Here is a 19,558-nt window from a genome sequence, read left to right as displayed (position 1 = left end):
CGGCACAGCTTGTATCTGGGAGTGATAGGGAGAGCTTGGCCCAGAGATCTCAGATGCCGAGTGGGGCATACAAGGACAGGAGGTCCATAAGTATTTGAGGAGCCGTACCATTTAGAATCTTGAAGGCTAAACACAGTACCTTGAATTGAATTCTGGCCCTGACTGGCAAACAGTGCAACGCTTTCAAAGTACTGGAAACAGGGCAGGATCTGGGAAGACCAACAATTGCTCTGGCAGCGGCGTTCTGCACGCGCTGAAGGCGGGTGACTTCGGCCAGGTTAGCGCCCACCAGGAGAGAGCTGGCATAATCCAGGCGCGATATAACAGTCGCCTGTATTACCAGCTGCCGGGTGCGGGGGTCGAAGAACTTCAGGACTGGACGCAGAGCCCGGAGGATTCCAAAGCAGCAGGCAGCCGTTTTCTTCGTGTGCCCCACAAAACTGAGAGTGGGATCCATCCACACTCCCAAGTTTTTCAATTCCGTCACCGGAAGAGGGGCCGACCCAAGCTCCGAAGGCCACCACCTATCCCCCCAGAGATCCGCCCTTCTACCGACGATCATGATCTCGGTTTTCTTCGCGTTGAGCTGGAGACAGTTGGCCTTCATCCAGCTTGCCACCGCCCTGAGTCCACTCTGAAACCTGGGGGCATCCTGGTCCGCATCCCCGCTGATCGTAACCGCTAGCTGGGTGTCATCGGCATATGACACCATGGTCATACCCCACTGCCTGACAACCTCAGCCAGCGGTCTCACATATAGATTAAACAACGTGGGGCTCAGCGAGGATCCCTGCGGCACTCCCTGTTTCAGAGGATGGAACTTGGACTGGAACGGTGGCACCGCAACGCTGAAGAAGCGACCATCAAGGAAGGACCGGAACCACTGGAGGGCGGATCCCCCCACTCCTATCTCCTCCAGGCGATGCAACAGGATAGGATGAGAGACAGTATCAAAGGCGGCGCTTAGATCTAATAAAACAAGCGCCGCCGTCTGTCCTGCATCCATCACTGTGCGAAGATGTTCAGCCATGGTGAGAAGGGCGGTCTCCGTGCTGTGTCCAGCTCGGAACCCGTTCTGGGTGGGGTCAAGGATGTTAGCTCGAGTAAGGTGGTCGGAAAGAACCTTGTTCACATGGGCCTCCACGACTTTGGTCGGCCAGGGGAGCAGGGAAATAGGCCGATAGCTTTCCGGCTTTTCCGGGTCCAAGGAGGGTTTCTTTAAAATAGGAGAAACCACAGCCCGCTTCCAACTTGCTGGAACCGTACCCGAGGCCAGCGAGATGTTAATCAGGGAGAGTACTGAAGTACGACCCATAAACAGCTGGTCTCTAAAAAGGGCTGGCTTGAGTGGATCGGCGGGCGACCCGGATTTCACCTGCTGAGCCAAGATGTCAAATCCCTCAGATGTCAACGGGGGCAACACATGCAGCAGAGAATCTCCAGAGATGTTACATAGAGTACTTGCCGGTGGCCTAGTATCAGGGAATGTTAAGTAGATGTTCTGAACTTTTTCTAAAAAGAACAGGGCAAGGGCCTCACAATGCGCCGTGGAGCTCGTTGTTGTTGCCGAGGCCCGCTTTGCCACAAGGTCCTTTACCACTTTGAAGATGGTTTTTGATGGATTAGGGCTATTGCCGAACTCCGCAGCGTAGAAAGCTGCCCGGGCCCGGCATATAGCACGATGGTAAGTTTTAACGGCAGCGAGGTAGATGACCTTCTTCCCGCTGTCGTACACCTTCCGCCATTCCCTCTCTGCTCGCCTACAACTGCCCTTGAGTGCACGTAATGCACTATCATACCAAGGGCTTGACTCCCGGGAACTAATTTTCCTGGTCGAGATGGGAATCAGGGAGTCAAGTGCCTTAGTGATCCAAGAGCAGAACCGATCGTAGCCTGCATCTACATCCTCTAGAGGTCCCAACGGCGCCGCTGCGAGGGCTCTATGTAGGTCCTCAAGTCTCAATTTACTCCAATGCCGTGTGGAGACCAACCTTGCGGGAGCAGAAGGAGAAAATCCAGGCACGGGGACATCAATGGCCACTAAAGAGTGGTCCGTCCAGCCGAGCGGCGTTACGGCCGTAACAGTGGCCTCTGTCAAGTTCGTAAAGAACGGATCTAACGTATGGCCGCCTACATGTGTGGGATGCCGCACTATTTGATGGAGTTGAAGAGCCTCCAAATCAGCTAGAATACAGCACACCGTAGGGATATTCTGATTCTCGAAATGCAAATTAAGGTCCCCCAAGATACTCTAGGTGTGAGCTGTAGAGATGGACATCACACTCCAGGTGTGACCTGTAGAGATGGACATAATACTCCAGATGTGACCTGTAGAGTTGGACATCATACTCTAGGTGTGACCTGTAGAGATGGACATAATACTCCAGGTGTGACCTGTAGAGATGGACATAATACTCCAGATGTGACCTGTAGAGTTGGACATCATACTCTAGGTGTGACCTGTAGAGATGGACATCATGCTCCAGGTGTGACCTGCAGAGATGGACATAACACGCCAGGTGTGACCTGCAGAACTGGATATAATATTCCAGGTGTGGACTCTGTGCCTGACAGTATGCAGCAGATGTGACTGCTAGAACAGGATACATATCACCAGGTGAGACCTGAAGATCTGGCAATAACATTTCGGATGCGTCCTCCAATTGTGGATACACAGGTTATCGTGTGATCTGCGGAACCTGGAAAAATATTACTGGCCAGAGTGAGTCTTCAAGCCAGAGGGAGGCCTCAAGCAGCTGACAGTCTTATGATTCGTAATGTACCCCAAAATAGGCCTGGGTAGTCATCTAATCTTTCACCTACATTTTCCCTTCCATCGTACTATATAAAAAATTTTGGTACTGACCTTTTACCTAGTTAGGTGCTGCATAAATGTTGTGTGATTTTCCCCGAAAAATAGCCTCATTTATTATGCATGAGGATTCTCAGAATCACAGCTGGATTGCCATCTTCTGCATAATAACTATGTATAAGGCACATCACTATCATCATCCTCGGCCGACATGACACAGCAAGGTAGAACCCCTGAGGGTGCCTTTTGGGTGAACAAACACCATATCATTGCATGGGCGGGGTGTCCATCTCGAGACCAAGACGAGGTCCTACGTTCTCTCACATCAGGTAATGGGGTTGTTTTTTTCCTAGGCGGATTCTTGGCTCTACACCTACATGCATGCTACGTAGATTTCGGTACATCTAGTTAGGGTTAGCATCGTAGGAGTACATATTATTACTTTCATGTATCTATATACCTGCATATATCTATTGTTTTAGCACTATGGTAGAAATATACCATCCATTTACTCCCTTGGGGCTTGATTCACAGAACTAGCTTACAACAAAATCCTAAACCTACTACCATTTTGGTATTCACAGAAGGCACTTACTCGTTTTGGTATTCACAGAATGCACTTACTCATTTTGGTATTCACAGAAGGCACTTACTCATTTTAACTTTATGTCCGCAGTCGGGCCGGAGATTCCGGCCCGGTGGTGGAGATTCCGGCTCGGAGGTGGAGATTGCTGCCCAGAGGTGGAGATCCCGGCCCGATGGCGGAGATTCAGGCCCGGAGGTGGAGATTCCGACCGGTGGTAGAGATTCCGGACGGTGGCGGGGATTCCAAAATCTCCGCCACCGGGCCGGAATCTCCACCATCGGGCCAGAATCTCCACCTCCGGAGTGTGGACTTAAAGTTAGTATGAGTAAGTATAAGTTAGTACATTGTGTGAATATCAAAATGAGTAAGTGCATTCTGTGAATACCAAAATGAGTAAGTACCTTCTGTGAATACCAAAATGAGTAAATACCTTCTGTGAATACCAAAATGAGTAAGTGCCTTCTGTGAATACCAAAATGGTAGTATGTTGAGGATTTCGAAGTTAGTTCTGTGAATCGGGCCCTTGGTGCTTATAATCGTTTATACCTGTTTCTGTCCTCTGATTGTTGCAGCACAAATATTTTATATTAGAATGACGCTGGTTTAATAAATGCTTATTGAAAACGTCCCCTCCGTTTATTCTCTGTAGATAAAGTGAGCACGAGTGACTGAGTGACAAGTACTGTACTGTTTCCATGATCCATGAGGGGTCAGGGTTGTCATGTTCGATAGTTGCCAGAAACTGTTCTCTCCTTGGTAAGAGGGTTTTCTAGAGGCACAGTGAGGTAGCTAGGTATACAGGCGAACATACCCGGTGAGGGTGTCTGGAACCAGTCTGGACTCCAGTCCCACAGTTTATGATGTCTAAGCGCTCAGATCCTATATAGATTTATAGGAACTACACGACAACACAATCCTTGAAATGAGGTCTCACAAGCGGTGTGTTGCTGTTTTAGGCGCTATGGCCTGCACATGCTCAAGGTGGGGAAAAATGGGCAGAATTACTGGATGCTCGATTATAGTAAGAAGACTTTACAGACAGTGCCCCAGTGGAGAGTGTAAAGTGCCATCCACTCATACTCACAAACCACTGCCACCCTCCAGTCACACTTCGCAAGGGATGAGGCAGGATCGAGTGAGCTTGCACATCTGCCCATCCTTCCTTCTCCCAGCAGCATCCTTGGCCACCTAAATGCAAGAGCTGGAGATGGTGTTTTCTAAGCCCCTTAAAAAAGGCGCAGACTCAAGCCTGGAGCCTTGTTTATTCACATAAAAGGAACTCCATTCACCATCCAGTAAGCCAAGATTCCAGCTTCCTGAAGGGCCTTCTCATGTTCATATTGAAACACTCTACAGCAGAACAGGAAAGGCTCTGCGCTAAAAGACTAGACCACTGACCTTTTTTTTAATAAACTAACATCCCCAGCTATACAATTGAGCGCCGCCCTGCTGGATGCTCCCGGCTCTGATCTCTGTGCCGCTCAAGTCACCAATACAGGTCCTAAGATGAATCCACTCTTCATGCAGGCAGCTCCCTAAAAACCCTGGTGTACCCCAAAAGTCACATATGCTGGCCACAAAGCAGATGGAATCTAGTGTTCACATGCCATAAAGACCCTCAGACACCTCTATAAGTTGCTTTATACGCAAAGCTCTTGGTATAATACTCACATCAAATCCTTTTATACAGGTTTTCAGGGTCCGCTTCAAATATGCCTAAGATAGTGCTACCCCTAGTATCCATCTAAGGAGACATCCCTGTGTGTGAGTACGGTAAAAACAATGAACAAACCAGGTCAGGTGCCGAAGGCGATGTAGAGCGCAGCTATAAACCACCGTTAACAGAAAAACATAGGGAGTGCCTCACGTAAATCTAAATGTGGTATTGTAAAGCGCAAACTACTCACCCCTAAGAGTCTCAAGGAGCTGGGTTTCACCGGAGAGATTAAGTGAGCTATTGCCCAGATTCACATGGTGCTGAGCTGATCTGCCACTGTTGCTGGGGATTGGACTGTGAGCCCTGCGCTCCGGAGTCAGTCGCCCTGGCTGCTGCGCCACACCTCTCCCCGCGACCACCAGGGGGCAATTGGCAGGTTCTCACCTATTTGCTCAGTGCATCATCATTAGCAACTGTCCTATGCAATGGAAGGAACCAACACCCCAAAAAGTGTAGAAGAATGTTGTATCTTTGTTAAAACCTATTCTTTTGTGTGAACCACACATCTCATAGCCCCCCTCGCGAGGTCTCCACAAAGGGAGGAGCAGCTTCTTCTACACAAGAAAAAGTTAAAAATGAGTTGCAAAGTCTTAAGCCTTTGTCCTTGATTGGCAAATGCCCACACTCATGATTAAAAACACTGTAGGCCATATGTATCAAGCCTTTTCCGAATCGCAAAAGGCCTTTTTGCATGTTTTGGTATGTATGAAATATTCGCAAAATAAGGAATAGCAAAGATTTGCGACTCCTTATTTTGCCATAGCATTTAAGGAATCACAATTTTGCGATTCCTTAAATGCTATGTATGTAGCATTTTTGGGCTGCGAATTATGGTTAAGAATTCGCAAATTACCACCAACTTGTAGTTGATGGTAACTTGCGAATTCTTTAAAAAATGCACAATTAGGCATTTTTGAAGGTGGCATGTGATGCACACACACGCCCATAGGGCATGTATGTGCGCCATATGCACACTCATGTACATTTCAGGGGTGCAGCAGGGTGTCTTTGAGACACCCCTGCACCCTTGAAATAATTCTCAAATTGCGATTAGCAAATTGCGAATTCGCAATTTGAGAATTATTTCGCAATCATTCCTATGGGCCTCCTGGCCCATAGGAATGCATTGGAAATTATTCCTTAATTGCAAATTCGCAAAATGCGAATTCGCAAATAAGGAAGATTAAGGAATCGCAAAAAAAGCGAATTTCTTCATACATACCATTTTGCGATTCCTAAATAGTGATTCCCTAAAAATTGCTACTTAGGAATCGCAAAAGGGTTTGTTGATACATATGGCCTACAGTGTCATGTTTAATCTAATAGGTACAGCAGGTCTCACACTAGCCCACTTGCCGGAGGCTGCTCAGGTCACACCTGGATCTTGCAGCCGTTTGAGGTAAGGCAGGGCTCACACTATAGCTATCCAACGTAAGCTGTGTGATCTGCTTGGTCAATGTGCTCCTTGTGGTGTGTGAGGACTTACAAATATGGCTGCCTGAGGCAGGCTGTATGGAGCTTGCAGACCATAGCTGCTTGGAGAAGTGCAGCACTTCAGGTATGGCTGCATATGGTTGAGGGTGTGATGCTGCAAGCAGGTGACATTTGCGTTAAAGCAACAATTAGCTGATGCTGCCTGCTGCACGTGTTGCGCTGCTTCTCACCTGTGACTTCTGCAGTAAGGCATTACTGAGAAATATTGCTGCACATGTAAAGCTGTGTGATGCTTATACAAAGGCAGGGCATCAGATATGCCTGCTCAATTTTAGGCTGAGTGACGCTTCCAGCCCGTGAAACGCAGTACGGCCGGACATCAGCTTTGTCTGCCCGTGGGAGGCTACCGTGGGGTTCCAGTCTGTGGCTGCCTGCAGTAGTCATGGCTCTTAATAGAGCTGCCCATGGTAGGCTGTGTGATTCTTGAAGGCTGTGGCTGCCTGCAGTAGGCTTGGCTTTGAATAGAGCTGCCCATGGTAGGCTGCGACATTCTTGAAGGCTATTGAATTGTAGAAAAGCAGGACTCCGGCTACAGCTGCAGTAGGCTGCCTTTGTGATAGTACCACCTGTGTTGAAGAAACACTTCAGTCATGACTGCTTTTGGTAGGCTTTGTGGTGCTCCCCACCTCTGGCTGCTTGAACAAAGGCAAAGAAAAAGCTACTCCTGGCCTTGGTACACAGTGTGGTGCTCCCTGGATGTGGCAACTTCAGGAGAGGCAGCACCTTGGCACAGCTTCACATGGCAGGCTGAGTGGTGCTGCCAGCCTGGGGCCCATGCAGTACAGCAAGCCATGCCCGACTGTGGTAGGCGGTGAGTTGCTTCCAAGCTCTGTCTGCTTAGAAAAGGCAGTATGCTGCAGTAGGATTCGCGAACCTCATGCCCACGGCTGGCTCATGTTACTCACTTGTTGAATTTGCGGATGTACATCTTGATCTGGCTGAATTCTGGACGGTCCATCGGGTCTTCGGCCCAACATCGGTCCATCAGGATGGCCAGCTCCTCGCTGTGGAGCCCAGTGTCGATAGACGGGCGAAAGTACGGCTTCTGTCCATTCCGCACCTTCTGTACAATCTCTAAGGAGAAGGAGAGGGCACCATAAGACATGGAAGACACTTGGCAAAGGTCTCTGGAAAAATTCATGAGATCAGAGAGTAGGAGGTGCAGAATGAACAATAAGGCACTGCATGGAATCAAGAGAAGGCAATGCAAGGCTGGAGAGGAGAGAAGAAAATGGTGAGGGCTGAGTAAAAGGGGAGTATTACGCTATTTTACACACGCCAGAGCCATAACTTGCTTAATGCAACTTTGGAGTATTATCAATAAACATGAAGCAAATAATGAAAGCTCTGGTGTATGAAAACAGCACAGTTCTAAAGAACTTTTGAATGATCCCATAGTGAAGGAACTGATCTCACCATTCTGCAAGCAGATATGAAACTCAACTCCCCTGTGTAAAGGCTGGTGAGGCCCTATGTTGGATCACACTGTATCAACTCCTTGACCCAACTTTACTGAGTGTCACTGTCAGGGAACATTACAGTATACAGTTATTTGGGTGCTTAGGTCCTGAAGAAGCCGCAGAATCCTTCTGGCCAATTTAGTGTTGAAACATGTTGAACCCTGTGATGGTATAATATATGTGTACTAATTTTGAATTAGTGCAATAATATGGTTTATTAGACATTCGTTCATATACACATACACATAAATAGAGTCTATAAAAATAAACAACTTATGAAATTGCAATTACAATTACAGATCAAGTGACAGAAGAAGTACGGATGCTCTTTTAGCTGCAGGGAAAATGCATAGTGTTCGGCAGTGTGTGAACATCTGATAGTTTTAGGCTTCATGGGCTGAGACAAAAGAGACTGTTTAAGCAGCAGGTGCATTCGCATGTCCTTGGTAAGCATCCTGCAGCTGCAGAGGCACTGCTTACCGCTCGGTTCCCTGTTTCTTTGCCTCTGTTCCGGTTTACTTCTATTTTTCACTCTTACTCTCTGTGACTGCCACTGTATTTTTCCCCCTTCGTGCTCTGCTCCCCCCATATTTTTCCTGCTGTTTTGCCGCTATCCCTGACCCTCCCCTACCGCCCCGCTCCCGCCTCCCAGCTCATTGTCCCTCCCTCCTCTCCTTCAAAGTGGGACTGCTGCGCGGTGGAGCCGCTGGCGCGCCGAAGGCACGCCTAAGGCAAGCCTGACTGCGCTGGGCCTGGACCGCACCCAGCGCCAGAACCCCTGGCCCCTGCGACCGCCACAGCGCCCATCTCCGCTACAACTCCAGCACCTTCCACGCACTCATCACCGCACATGCACGCACCTGCTACCTGGCTGCCCCGAAGCGCACCCAAGAGCCTTTCTCCTGCCAGAATTGCAGCCTCACCAGCATCCGGCCCAACAACCCATCGACCAGGAAAGAACCCATCGACCTCAGCTGCATCCTTCTCAACACCCGCTCCGCCCGCAAACACACCATAGAACTCTGGGACCTACTCGACTCAACCTCCCCAGACGTCCTTCCTGACAGAGACCTGGATGAACCCCTCTTCGGCACCCGACATCGTCATAGCCATCCCGGACAGCTACAAGATCACCCGCAGGGATCGCACCAACGGAATAGGAGGAGGAATCGCCATCATCCACTGGAACACTCTCAGAGTCTCGACCCATACCGACGACACCCTGAGCACCGCCGAACACCTGCACTTCCATATCCACATCAACCCCATCACCACCTTCAGAGGAACCTTCGTCTACAGACCCCCCGGACCTCAACCACAGTTCAGCGACTCCATCGCCGCTCCTTCAGTAAATACACCCTCGCCTCCACAGACTACATCCTCCTCGGGGGACCTGACCTTCCACCTCGAGAACAACAACGAGACCAACTCCAACACCCTGATCGACAACCTCGCCAACCTCAGACTCAGACAACTCGTCACAACACCCACCCACTCCGCCGGCCACATGCTTGACCCCATCTTCTCCGCAAGCTCCCAGGTCACCTTCAGCCACACCACCGAGCTCTACTGGACCGACCATCGCTGCATCCACTTCAACTTCCGGAAACCCACCACGCACCACCGTGCCCAACAGATGCCCCGCCGCTGTTGGAGCAAAGTCACCGAAGACCAGCTAACCACCACCCTCGCCCAGAGCCCGCACTCCGACCCCACCGACCCCGACACCGCCGTACGCAACCTCAGACGGTGGATCGACGACTGCGCCAACACCCTCGCCCTGCTCAAGAAACCCTCCATAAGCCACACCAGCTAGAAAGCCAGCTGGTTCACTGAAGACCTCCAGGTGTTCAAGCAAACCTGCCAAAAGCTAGAGAAGAGCTGGTTCCGCGAGCGAACACCGGACAGCTACGCAGCCCACAAGAACGCCACCCGCAGACAACCTCACCTCATCAGAACCACCAAAAGGACCTCCTTCAAAGACCGCCTAGACAACAACGCACACAACAGCAAAGAGCTCTTCAACATCGTGTAGGAACTCTCGAACCCCAGCGTCAATACCAACGACATCCCACCTTCGCAAGACCTATGCAACTCGCTTGCCACCTTCTTACACCTCAAGATCGCAGACATCAACAACAGCTTCAACGCCACATCCACCCCGACCACCACGGAGACACCCGCCACCACGACCACCACCCGCACCAACCACCTGCTCTCCTGGACCAACATCAACGACGACGACACCATCAAGATCATGAACACCATCCACTCCGGATCCCCGTCAGACCCTTGCCCACACCACTTCTTCAACAAAGCCAGCACCTCCATCGCACCCCATCTCCGGAAAGCCATCAACATCTCCTTCGAGACAGCAGCCTTCCCAGAAAGTTGGAAGCATGCTGAGATCAACAACTTACTCAAGAAACCCAAAGCGGACCCCAAGGACCTCAAAAACTTCTGGCCCATCTCACTGCTCTCGTTCCCAGCCAAGGTCATGGAGAAGACCGTCAACAAACAATTGACCTGCTACCTCGAGGAGAACAACATCCTAGACCCATCCCAGTCTGTGTTCCGCAGCAACCACAGAACCGAAACTGCCCTCATCGCCGCCACCGATGACATCAAAACCCTGCTAGACAATGAAGAAACAGCGGCCCTCATCCTCCTGGACCAACCGCCTTCGACACAGTCTGCCACCGCACACTACGAACATGCCTCCACGACGCCGGGATCCAAGAGAAGGTCCTGGACTGGAACAAATCCTTTCCTTCCGGCAGAACACAGAGCGTCCGCCTCCCCCCCTTCCGCTCCGAAGCCACCGAGATCATCTGCGGCGTACCCCAGGGCTCATCCCTTAGCCCTACGCTGTTCAACATCTACATGGCACCACTCACCCACGTCGCCCGAATACACAACCTCAACATCATATCCTATGCCGATTACACCCAACTGATCCTCTCCTTCACCAAGGACCCCCACACCGCCAAAACCAACCTCCATGAAGGACTGAAGGCCGTCGCCGAATGGATGAGGAACTGCAGACTAAAGCTGAACTCAGACAAGAAGGATGTCCTCATACTCGGACCCACCCCCTCGGCATGGGACGACTCCTGGTGGCCGACCGCACTGGGAACAGCTCCAACACCCACCGACCACGCAAGCAACCTAGGGGTCATCCTCAACTCCACCCTCTCCATGACTAAGCAGGTCATCGCCGTCTCTTCCTCCTGCTTCAACACCCTCTGCATGCTCCGCAAGATCTACAAGTGGATCCCCACCGAAACGAGAACGGTCACCCAGGCCCTCGTCAGCAGCAGGTTGGACTACAGAAACACACTCTACAAAGGAGCCTCGGCAAAACTCCTGAAAAGACTTCAACGCATCCAGAGCGCCTCTGCACGCCTGATCCTCGACATCCCTTGCCGCAGCCACATCACACCCCCACCTGAGAGACTTGCACTGGCTCCCCGTCAGCAAGAGGATAACCTTCAAGCTCCTCATTCATGCACACAAGGCACTCCACAACACCGGACCAGCGTACCTCAACAGATGACTCAGCCTACACCCCCACCCGCCAGCTACGCTCCGCGACCTCGCAACAGTCCCCCGAATCTGAAGAGCAACTTTAGGTGGCAGATCGTTCTCCCACCTCACTGCAAAGACCTGGAACACCCTCCGCATCCACCTACGGCAGAACCAAGACCTGCTGACCTTCAGAAGACTCCAAGACCTGGCTTTTCGAGCAGTAGCAGCATTCCCCTCCCCCCAGCGCCTTGAGACCCTCAAGGGTAAGTAGTCCGCTTTACAAATGCAATGATTGATTGATTGATTGATTTCTCTTGATTCTTCTGGACAAGCTGACTGAGCTGCAGTTCTCACAGCGTCTTCTGGTATCAAAGTCTGACAGAGTGTTCAGGTACTTGCTCGGGTCCTCAGTGGATGACGATCAGCCAGTAGGATGTCAAGAACTCTTTCCTTCTATGTGTCTTGTCACTGACAAGGGACCACAGCTGCATCAGTTGTTTTAGTTCAGCCTTCCTTGGCGACAGTGGAGTAGGGAACAAAAACTCCCCAGCAGCAGGCCCTCCATTAATGAGTAACTTAGCCAGTGCTTTACATACTGGGGATGCTGATAATGGACTGATCATGCTTAGCTCGTGCAATAGTTGTCTCCGATGGTTTTCATTCATTTACAAAAGAGCATTATGGCCAAGAGATCTCCAATGTATTTCAAACAATCAATCAGGGTTTTGTAGAGCCCGACTACTCGCCCGTAAGGGTCTCAAGATGCTGTTGGGGTGGGGAGCCAGGTCTTGAGGTCCTTCCTGAATTGAGGAAGAGATGGTGATTGCCAGAGATGCAGCAGAAGGGAGTTCCCGGTTCTTACAGTGAGGTAGGCGAAGGATCTTCCTCCAGGGGTGGTCCTGCGGATGTGTGAGATGGTGGCAAGGGCCTGAAGGGGGGAGCGGAGATGTCTGGTGGATGTTGCAAAGAGAGGCGGTGGTTGACGTATGCGGGTCCGGCCTTGCGGAGGGCTTTGTAGGCGTGTGTGAGGAGCGTGTAGGTGATCCTTTTGTTGACCGGGAGCCAGTGGAGGTCTCTCAGGTGTTCGGTGATGTGGCTGTAGCGAGGGATGTTAAGCATGACTCTGGCAGAGGCGTTTTGGATGTTTAGCAGCTTCTTTGGAGTTTTTTACGTGGTGCTGGTGTAGCGTGGATTACATAGTCTGGTCTGCTGCTGACGAGTGCGCGGGTGACTGTTTTCCTTATATCTGTGGGAATTTACGTGAAGATCTTTCGGTGGCAAAAGATGCCAAGAGGTCCAGGATGATTAGGTCCACAGTTTTGCCTTTGTTATGGCGGATGTGGATGTTGCCTGTGGTGGTGAGAAGAGCAGTCTCGTGCTGTGGTTGCTTCTGAATCCAGATTGGGAAAGGTTCAGGATGCTGTTAGCTTCTGTGAACTTGGAGATTTGGGTGTTGATGGCTTTCTCAATGGCTTTGGCTGAGAAGGGGAGCAGGGAGATGGGTCTGTAGTTTTTGAGGTCCATCGGGTCTGCAGATGGTTTATTCAGTAGGGGGTTGATAAGAGCCCCAGCTCCAGGCTCAAAGCTTCCATTATGGACCTTTTACACGTGTTCAGTAAATGGGATTCTCCAGTCTTCTTCACACACCTTCTGCTAATACCCAGCTCATTCTTTAGTCCTCACAATATACTCTTGTTTCTCTACGAAGCCTACACGCGAAGCACATAGGTGGCACCCCAGCGACTCTACAACTTTAAACAACATAAGCTACGAGAAAGTATAATCAATACTTTGTCGCTAGGTCTCAGCTACAGACTGCTTTAACTGTCATTCGGCCAGACCTATTATTTTTAACCCCTTCAGTGCTCATGACAAAGCCACCTCGTCATGGGCGTTACCTGCGCTACGCGCATGACGAGCTGGCTTTGTCATGTAAAGTGTTTTTTTTTAATTTTCAGCACACAGCGGGAAAAGCTGCAGCACTCATGCAGTTAATACACATAGAGTGGTCATTGCTGTGTTTGTCTGAATCGTTTGGATTGGTTGGGACGTATATTCTGAGTCAGTAGTTTTGATTCTGTGACGGGTGCTAAGAGGGTGTAATGCGATCAGAGCACAGACAGACCAGTCATGGCTTCCATTGGGGATGGTAACCACACTGCTGTTTAAAGAAGAGGTTGACTTACCTGTGGTTCTAGGTATTTATTGTGAGTGAACATAACACTCCACCCATAGCTCAGGATTGGACGATTTTGTTGATGAAGTCACCGTCTCTGGGCAGACAAACTGGTAGACCGCTATCCAAGAGCACCACTTACCGCTAAGACGCCGAACGGAGGGAGAAGCCGCCACCGCCAAGAGTCACCTGCCCACAGTACTCCGCGTCGCCGCTCCGGGACCACAACTCCCGGCAGGACTCGCGGCGGCGCGTAGAGTGACGCGCAGAGAGGGCGCGAAGGGCCATAAAGGCGGAAGGAGACCCGCGTCGCGGGACGCCCGGGGCGAAGCCCGGGCAAAGGGCGGGCCCTCTACGGCCCTCATCGGCAGGAGGAGGCAGGGGCAGGGCCAGAAACCCTGCTAGAGGCACACGAGGCATTCTACGGACCAAGTAAGACTGTTTTGTTTGTTTCAGCCCTTTGTGTACCCACAGGAGCCCAGGCACCTTGCTACATTTCCCATAATGTCGAAAAAGGGTTCAGTACCACAAGCTAATAACATGAAGAATTATTTGGTGCAAACAGTGGAAAAAATTAACTCACAAAGGAGAGAATCTTTGGGACTTAGTCAGTCACCTGACTTACACTGCTTGTCCCCCTCTTTAACCCCTTCACCTGAGGATTCAGTGTCCTTGCAGACTTTCCCTGACACTTGTTTTAACTGTCCTACTACACAGGAATCCGGCCCTTTGATTGGCAATGTAACATCTGGATCTGGAACTGAGGTTCTTATAGTGGACCTTGGAAATAAATCGGACAGTGACGAGGACCAGGGAATTCTTGCATCTCCTACAGATGAAGATACTTCAATCACTGAATTACCTTCCCGCCCGGATTCTGGGAAAACTAAAAACCCGCCTAGGCGGGGGGGACTAAGATCCGGGACTAGGAGGAAGAGGGTAAACACCCCAAAAGCGCCTCTTAAAGAAGCTGGAGGGGGAAGTGCCAAGCCTATCATCAGTTTTGATGAGGACCTATTCGACAGATTTGCTGAGTTAATAGATATGAAAATTAAATCCATTGTTAAGCCTTTGCTCTCTAAGATTGACAAACTTCAATCTGAAGTAAAAAAATTGGGAGGGCAGATGAGCAAACTAACTGAGGGTGTTGACAGTGTCATGACAACAGTGTCAAACATGGGTAACAACAGTAGGCAGGATGACTATCAAGAGGGGGAGAACACAGTTGCTGCCCCAAATAATCCACCACCCCAGCTTCCTGACCAACTAACTAGCGGTTCTGGTATTAACAGAGGGGACGGTCCTTTAATGGTTGAGATACCCCCTGTGCATGCTCAGCAAACCGACCCTCTTCAATTTATAGTTGAAGCTTCTCCTGTTGTCCTAGTTCTGGCTAATGTTCCACCATTAGAAGCCGGTATTGATGAATCAACTTCCTCCCTGTCCAACAAAGCCCTACAGTGGCTCACAACAAATATGAGATTAGCTCCAGGGGGTGGTCAGCAGTTAGCTCAAGAGATCAAAACCGCTAAGAGGGTTTCATGGCTGGGCAATCGCCCCAAAAAATTCAAGGGGGATTGTGTGGCAGTAAGCTTTACACACACAGGTGTGTTACCTAATATCCTTATTAACTTACTCCCACCACAACGTAGGCAGGGCTCTGTTGTACCATTAACCTTAAAATTCTTTTATGGTGAACAACAGAATGTTACATACCCTAAAACACCAGCCTTTGGTTGGGATTCTAACTCTGATTTACACCACAGATGGGGTTTTGAACATACTCGCAATACTGTGAATCAACCGGTGCCTCAAGGGTTCCAGAATCCTTTTGCTCAACCCCTCTTATTGTCCAATCGTTTTGCACCCCTATCCTTTTTAGACCACAATGATTGACTTCAGTCAGAACATTCTGTTCAGTCTGGGAATAATGTGCCTGTTTTTAGCCTTCTTACCTGGAATATCGCTGGCATTAAGACAAAAGCAGATAATGTAATATGGTTAAATCTTATATCCAAGTATGACATTATCGCTTTACAGGAAACTTGGGACACTAACAATAGTCTTTCTCTTGATGGCTATAGTTACTTCAGTATCCCTGCTGTGGCTAGCTCAGCAGGAAGAGCGAAGGGGGGCCTGATTAGCCTCTTCAAACTTGACATCAAGGGTTGCCTCAAGATACTTGACTCAGGATCTGAGCATTGTCTTATTGTTGAATTGTCTCGAGCTGATTATCCTAATATTTTGTTTATTAATTTTTATAACTCCAATGCTGCCGATTGCACGTCATATAGTCTCGGTAGATTGGATGATTTTCTGTCAGTCTATAGTGAAGATGTTAACGCATTTGAAATCTTCTTTTTAGGGGATTTTAATATACATCCTTGTTTACTTTCGTGTGTTTGTGATGACGTAGATTCCCCCCCAAACAGTGCAATGGTCCATCTGGCGCACAACAAACAGGGGGATTGTCTTGAAAATTTTCTCGCTAGATGGAACCTATACGAATCTAGTTGTGGGGGGGGGGGGGGCAGGGCCCCTACTTTTAAGGGCGCAGACAATGGCTCTATCATTGATTATATTTTTATTTCTGCATGTTTTCTATCTAAGGTTTTAATGTATAGAACTGTGGTATCCGCCTTTAGCGACCATAACCCAGTTTCTTTGGACCTAGTAGAGGGTGAATTTTTAGGACGTAACCATGGTCCAATATATATAGATGGACCACTTAAAGTTAAGGACCAAAGACGTAGACTGAAATGGGACAGTATAATCCCAGAACCCTTCATTCAAGAAATTCTGTTAGAGGCAGAGGAAGAGGTTGGAGTGTGCCTATCAAATGAAGCTAACGATGGGGATGTAATCCTCGCATTTAGCAGTATATGCTGCAGGATAAACGGTAGGCTCTCTGTGATCAGTAAACCCAAAATAAAACCCCTTAAAAGATGGTTTGATCACAGTTGCTCCCTAGCACACTCTGCGCTGCTTGATGCTCTTAAAACCGATCCAAAAGATCGTGACCTCATCAGGACCAGCAGGGCTTTATATAAAAAAGCCATTGCAGTCAGAAAGAAACAGCTTAAAGATGAAGCGTGGGCACAACTCACAGACCCAGCCATAATAAAAAACAGTGGTGAGTTCTGGAGGATTGTTAGCCAACCCCTTCTTACAGGCGAGGATAACTCTCCCCTAGAAACCAATATCCCAGATGAGGATTGGATTAAACATTTCAGAGACATATACTCAGACCATCTTCATGCCGAGAATTGTGCACAGGAAGTGTCTACTACTATACCAGGAGATCTCTTGCACTTTGAAGTTGAGGAAGTTTTAGTTGCTATCGATCGCACTTTGACTAAAAAGGCACCGGGACCAGATGGTGTTCCTGCTGACGCCTTTAAATGCTTCCCCAACTTCTGGTCAAGACTGCTTTGCAGGGTTTTTAACGCCTTAAATCGTGACAATATACCTGAGTCATGGAAAACATCAACAATTATTCCTGTTTTCAAAAAAGGTAATAGGCAGGACCCCTCATGCTACAGGCCCATTTCATTGATAGACTCCTCAGTCAAGATTCTAGGGAGAGTCCTATTAGCGAAATTGAATGATTGGGCCTCTGATAATAATATCCTGAGTAATGTGCAATATGGGTTTAGACCCAAGAGAAGTACCCTGGACCAGTGTCTCAACCTCCATCTATTGATTGAGAAATATACCAAGGCAAAGGATGGGTCCATGTACCTAGGGTTCATGGACCTCTCCTCTGCATTCGATATGGTTAATAGATCTAAGCTCTGGGGTAAATTAATTGACATGGGCCTGGACAGATCCATAGTCAATCTATTGTCTGACCTCCACTCTGGCCTTTCTGCCAAAATTAGAGTTTCCACTAACGGAAGGTGTACTGATGTGTTTGCTTCTGAAAGGGGAGTCCGACAGGGATGTATTTTGGCACCACTACTGTTCACGCTGTATGTGAATGCTCTAGAGCCCGCCCTAAGGGGCGTTACAAGCGACATCCCACGTGCAGGGGAACAGGGTATACCAGTTCTTCTGTACGCGGATGACGCGGTTCTACTTGCCCGAACAGGGGTGGGGCTTCAACGGCTTTTGGACGCTTTTGAATCCTTTATGCGTTCTTTAGACCTGAAAATAAACGCAAAAAAATCTCAGGTTATGCTCATGGGCCGGGCCTCAAGGAAATCGTTCCACAAAACCTTTTTCTGTGGCCAGGAAAAACTTGTTCGTGTCACCTCTTTCCCCTACTTGGGGATCACCTTTGATGAGAAAGGTAGCTGGGGTCCCCATGTAAAAAGCAGAGTAGCCACGCTGGCCAGAACTTCCGCTGCCCTCCATGGGTTTTCAAAAAAATTGGGGGGTAGGCCAATTGCAGCTATTAGTAAAATATATAAAGCTAAATGCATCTCAGTAGCTTCATATGGTGGCTCATTGTGGGGTTATAAAAGAGTTGATCCCATCCAGACTGCGGAAAACAAATTTTTTAGATCTGTTTTGGGTGTTCCACAGTCAACCCCGTCCTATACCATCCATCAGGAATTAGGGGAAGGCTACATCGCGGATTTGATTAAAACAGCACCATTAATCGCCTGGCTTAAGATGTGGCTTAATTCTGAAATTCCCCTAAACCATACTATATTAAGGGACTGTCTGATTCTAGACAATGTACATAGGATTGGATGGTTGATGTACATTAAGGACAGTTTTTCAAGGTTGGGGAGGCCTGAACTATACTCGGTCACTGACTCTATAACATCCAATGACGTCGTTTATACCAAGGCGGCTATGAAGGAGCTCCTTTTTTTGGAGAGGGAAGAATCTGAGCTAAAGAAACCTTGTGTTAGGGCCAGTCTTTTGCTGGCTATACCTAGTGGTCCTGACAATTACCTCAACGTGGTGACTCATCCCTACCACAGGTTCATTTTAACCCGTTTTCGTCTTAATTTGATTCATTTTAACCTGGGTTCTTTTCCTGTGTGGAGCACCCCTGTAAAGGCCCCGCCCTGTTCTTGTGATCTCTTCTCGGAGCAGAGTACAATGCATTTTATAATGTTCTGCAGTCATTATAACGATGCCCGGAAGTTGTTTCTTGTTCCTATACTCAAGGATGCAGGATTTATCTTAGTCAGACCTGCTCTTATTTACTTACAAATGTTGCAAACTCCCAGGATCATGTTTTATGTGGCAAGTTTCCTGGTAAGAGCTATAAGAAGCAGGAACATCAGACTTAAAAATGCGCCCACCTCCTTTTGTAGCCCAGACTCGTTTAGCAACTAGTCTGCCTGCTGGCAATTTTTGGTCAAGAATCCTAGATTATAGTGTTTCAGGGCTAGTAGTTACCTTACTTTAATATCTATGTGGGGACCCACCTATGGAAAATTAGCACCTTTTTCTGCACTTTAGCACCTTGCACTTTAGTACTTTGTACTAACATTTTATTACTGAAATATAACATGGTGTACAATGATTTTAACCAAAAGGCTTCTTTTTAAATGTTTTTTTTAAATGTTTTTTAATTGTTTTTAACTGTTTTTACTCATGGTATTTGTTGTTTGTGATTTCATGCCATTGTCTTTGTATGATATTAAGTTATCGCAATAAAGAATCTTGACTGACTGACTGGTAGATGGCACATTATGGGTGATCCGCTGTGTGTATGTGCTACTGGAGGTAACACGCTCTGCACAATCTGTACCCCGTGCTAGACGCTCTGCATGTTCTGCACCCTGTGCTACATGAGGGAACATGCTCTGAATGGTCTGTATGA

At 48.7% G+C, this 19,558-nt stretch overlaps 1 protein-coding gene across 1 annotated transcript in view; it reads right to left on the bottom strand.

Moving 5' to 3' along the window:
• The window catches only part of NPR2 (natriuretic peptide receptor 2), a 469,654-nt gene that overhangs the window by 116,307 nt on the left and 333,789 nt on the right, over positions 1-19,558 (bottom strand). Inside the window, exon 15 of the mRNA XM_086960020.1 lies at positions 7,515-7,683. Within this exon, the coding sequence (XP_086816146.1) occupies positions 7,515-7,683 (169 nt within the window). The remainder of the gene's footprint in view (positions 1-7,514; positions 7,684-19,558) is intronic.

Source organism: Lissotriton vulgaris, chromosome 3_1 (genome assembly GCF_964263255.1).
Source record: "Lissotriton vulgaris chromosome 3_1, aLisVul1.2, whole genome shotgun sequence".
NCBI lineage: Eukaryota > Metazoa > Chordata > Amphibia > Caudata > Salamandridae > Lissotriton > Lissotriton vulgaris.
This window is presented reverse-complemented; position numbering and strand designations above follow the sequence as displayed.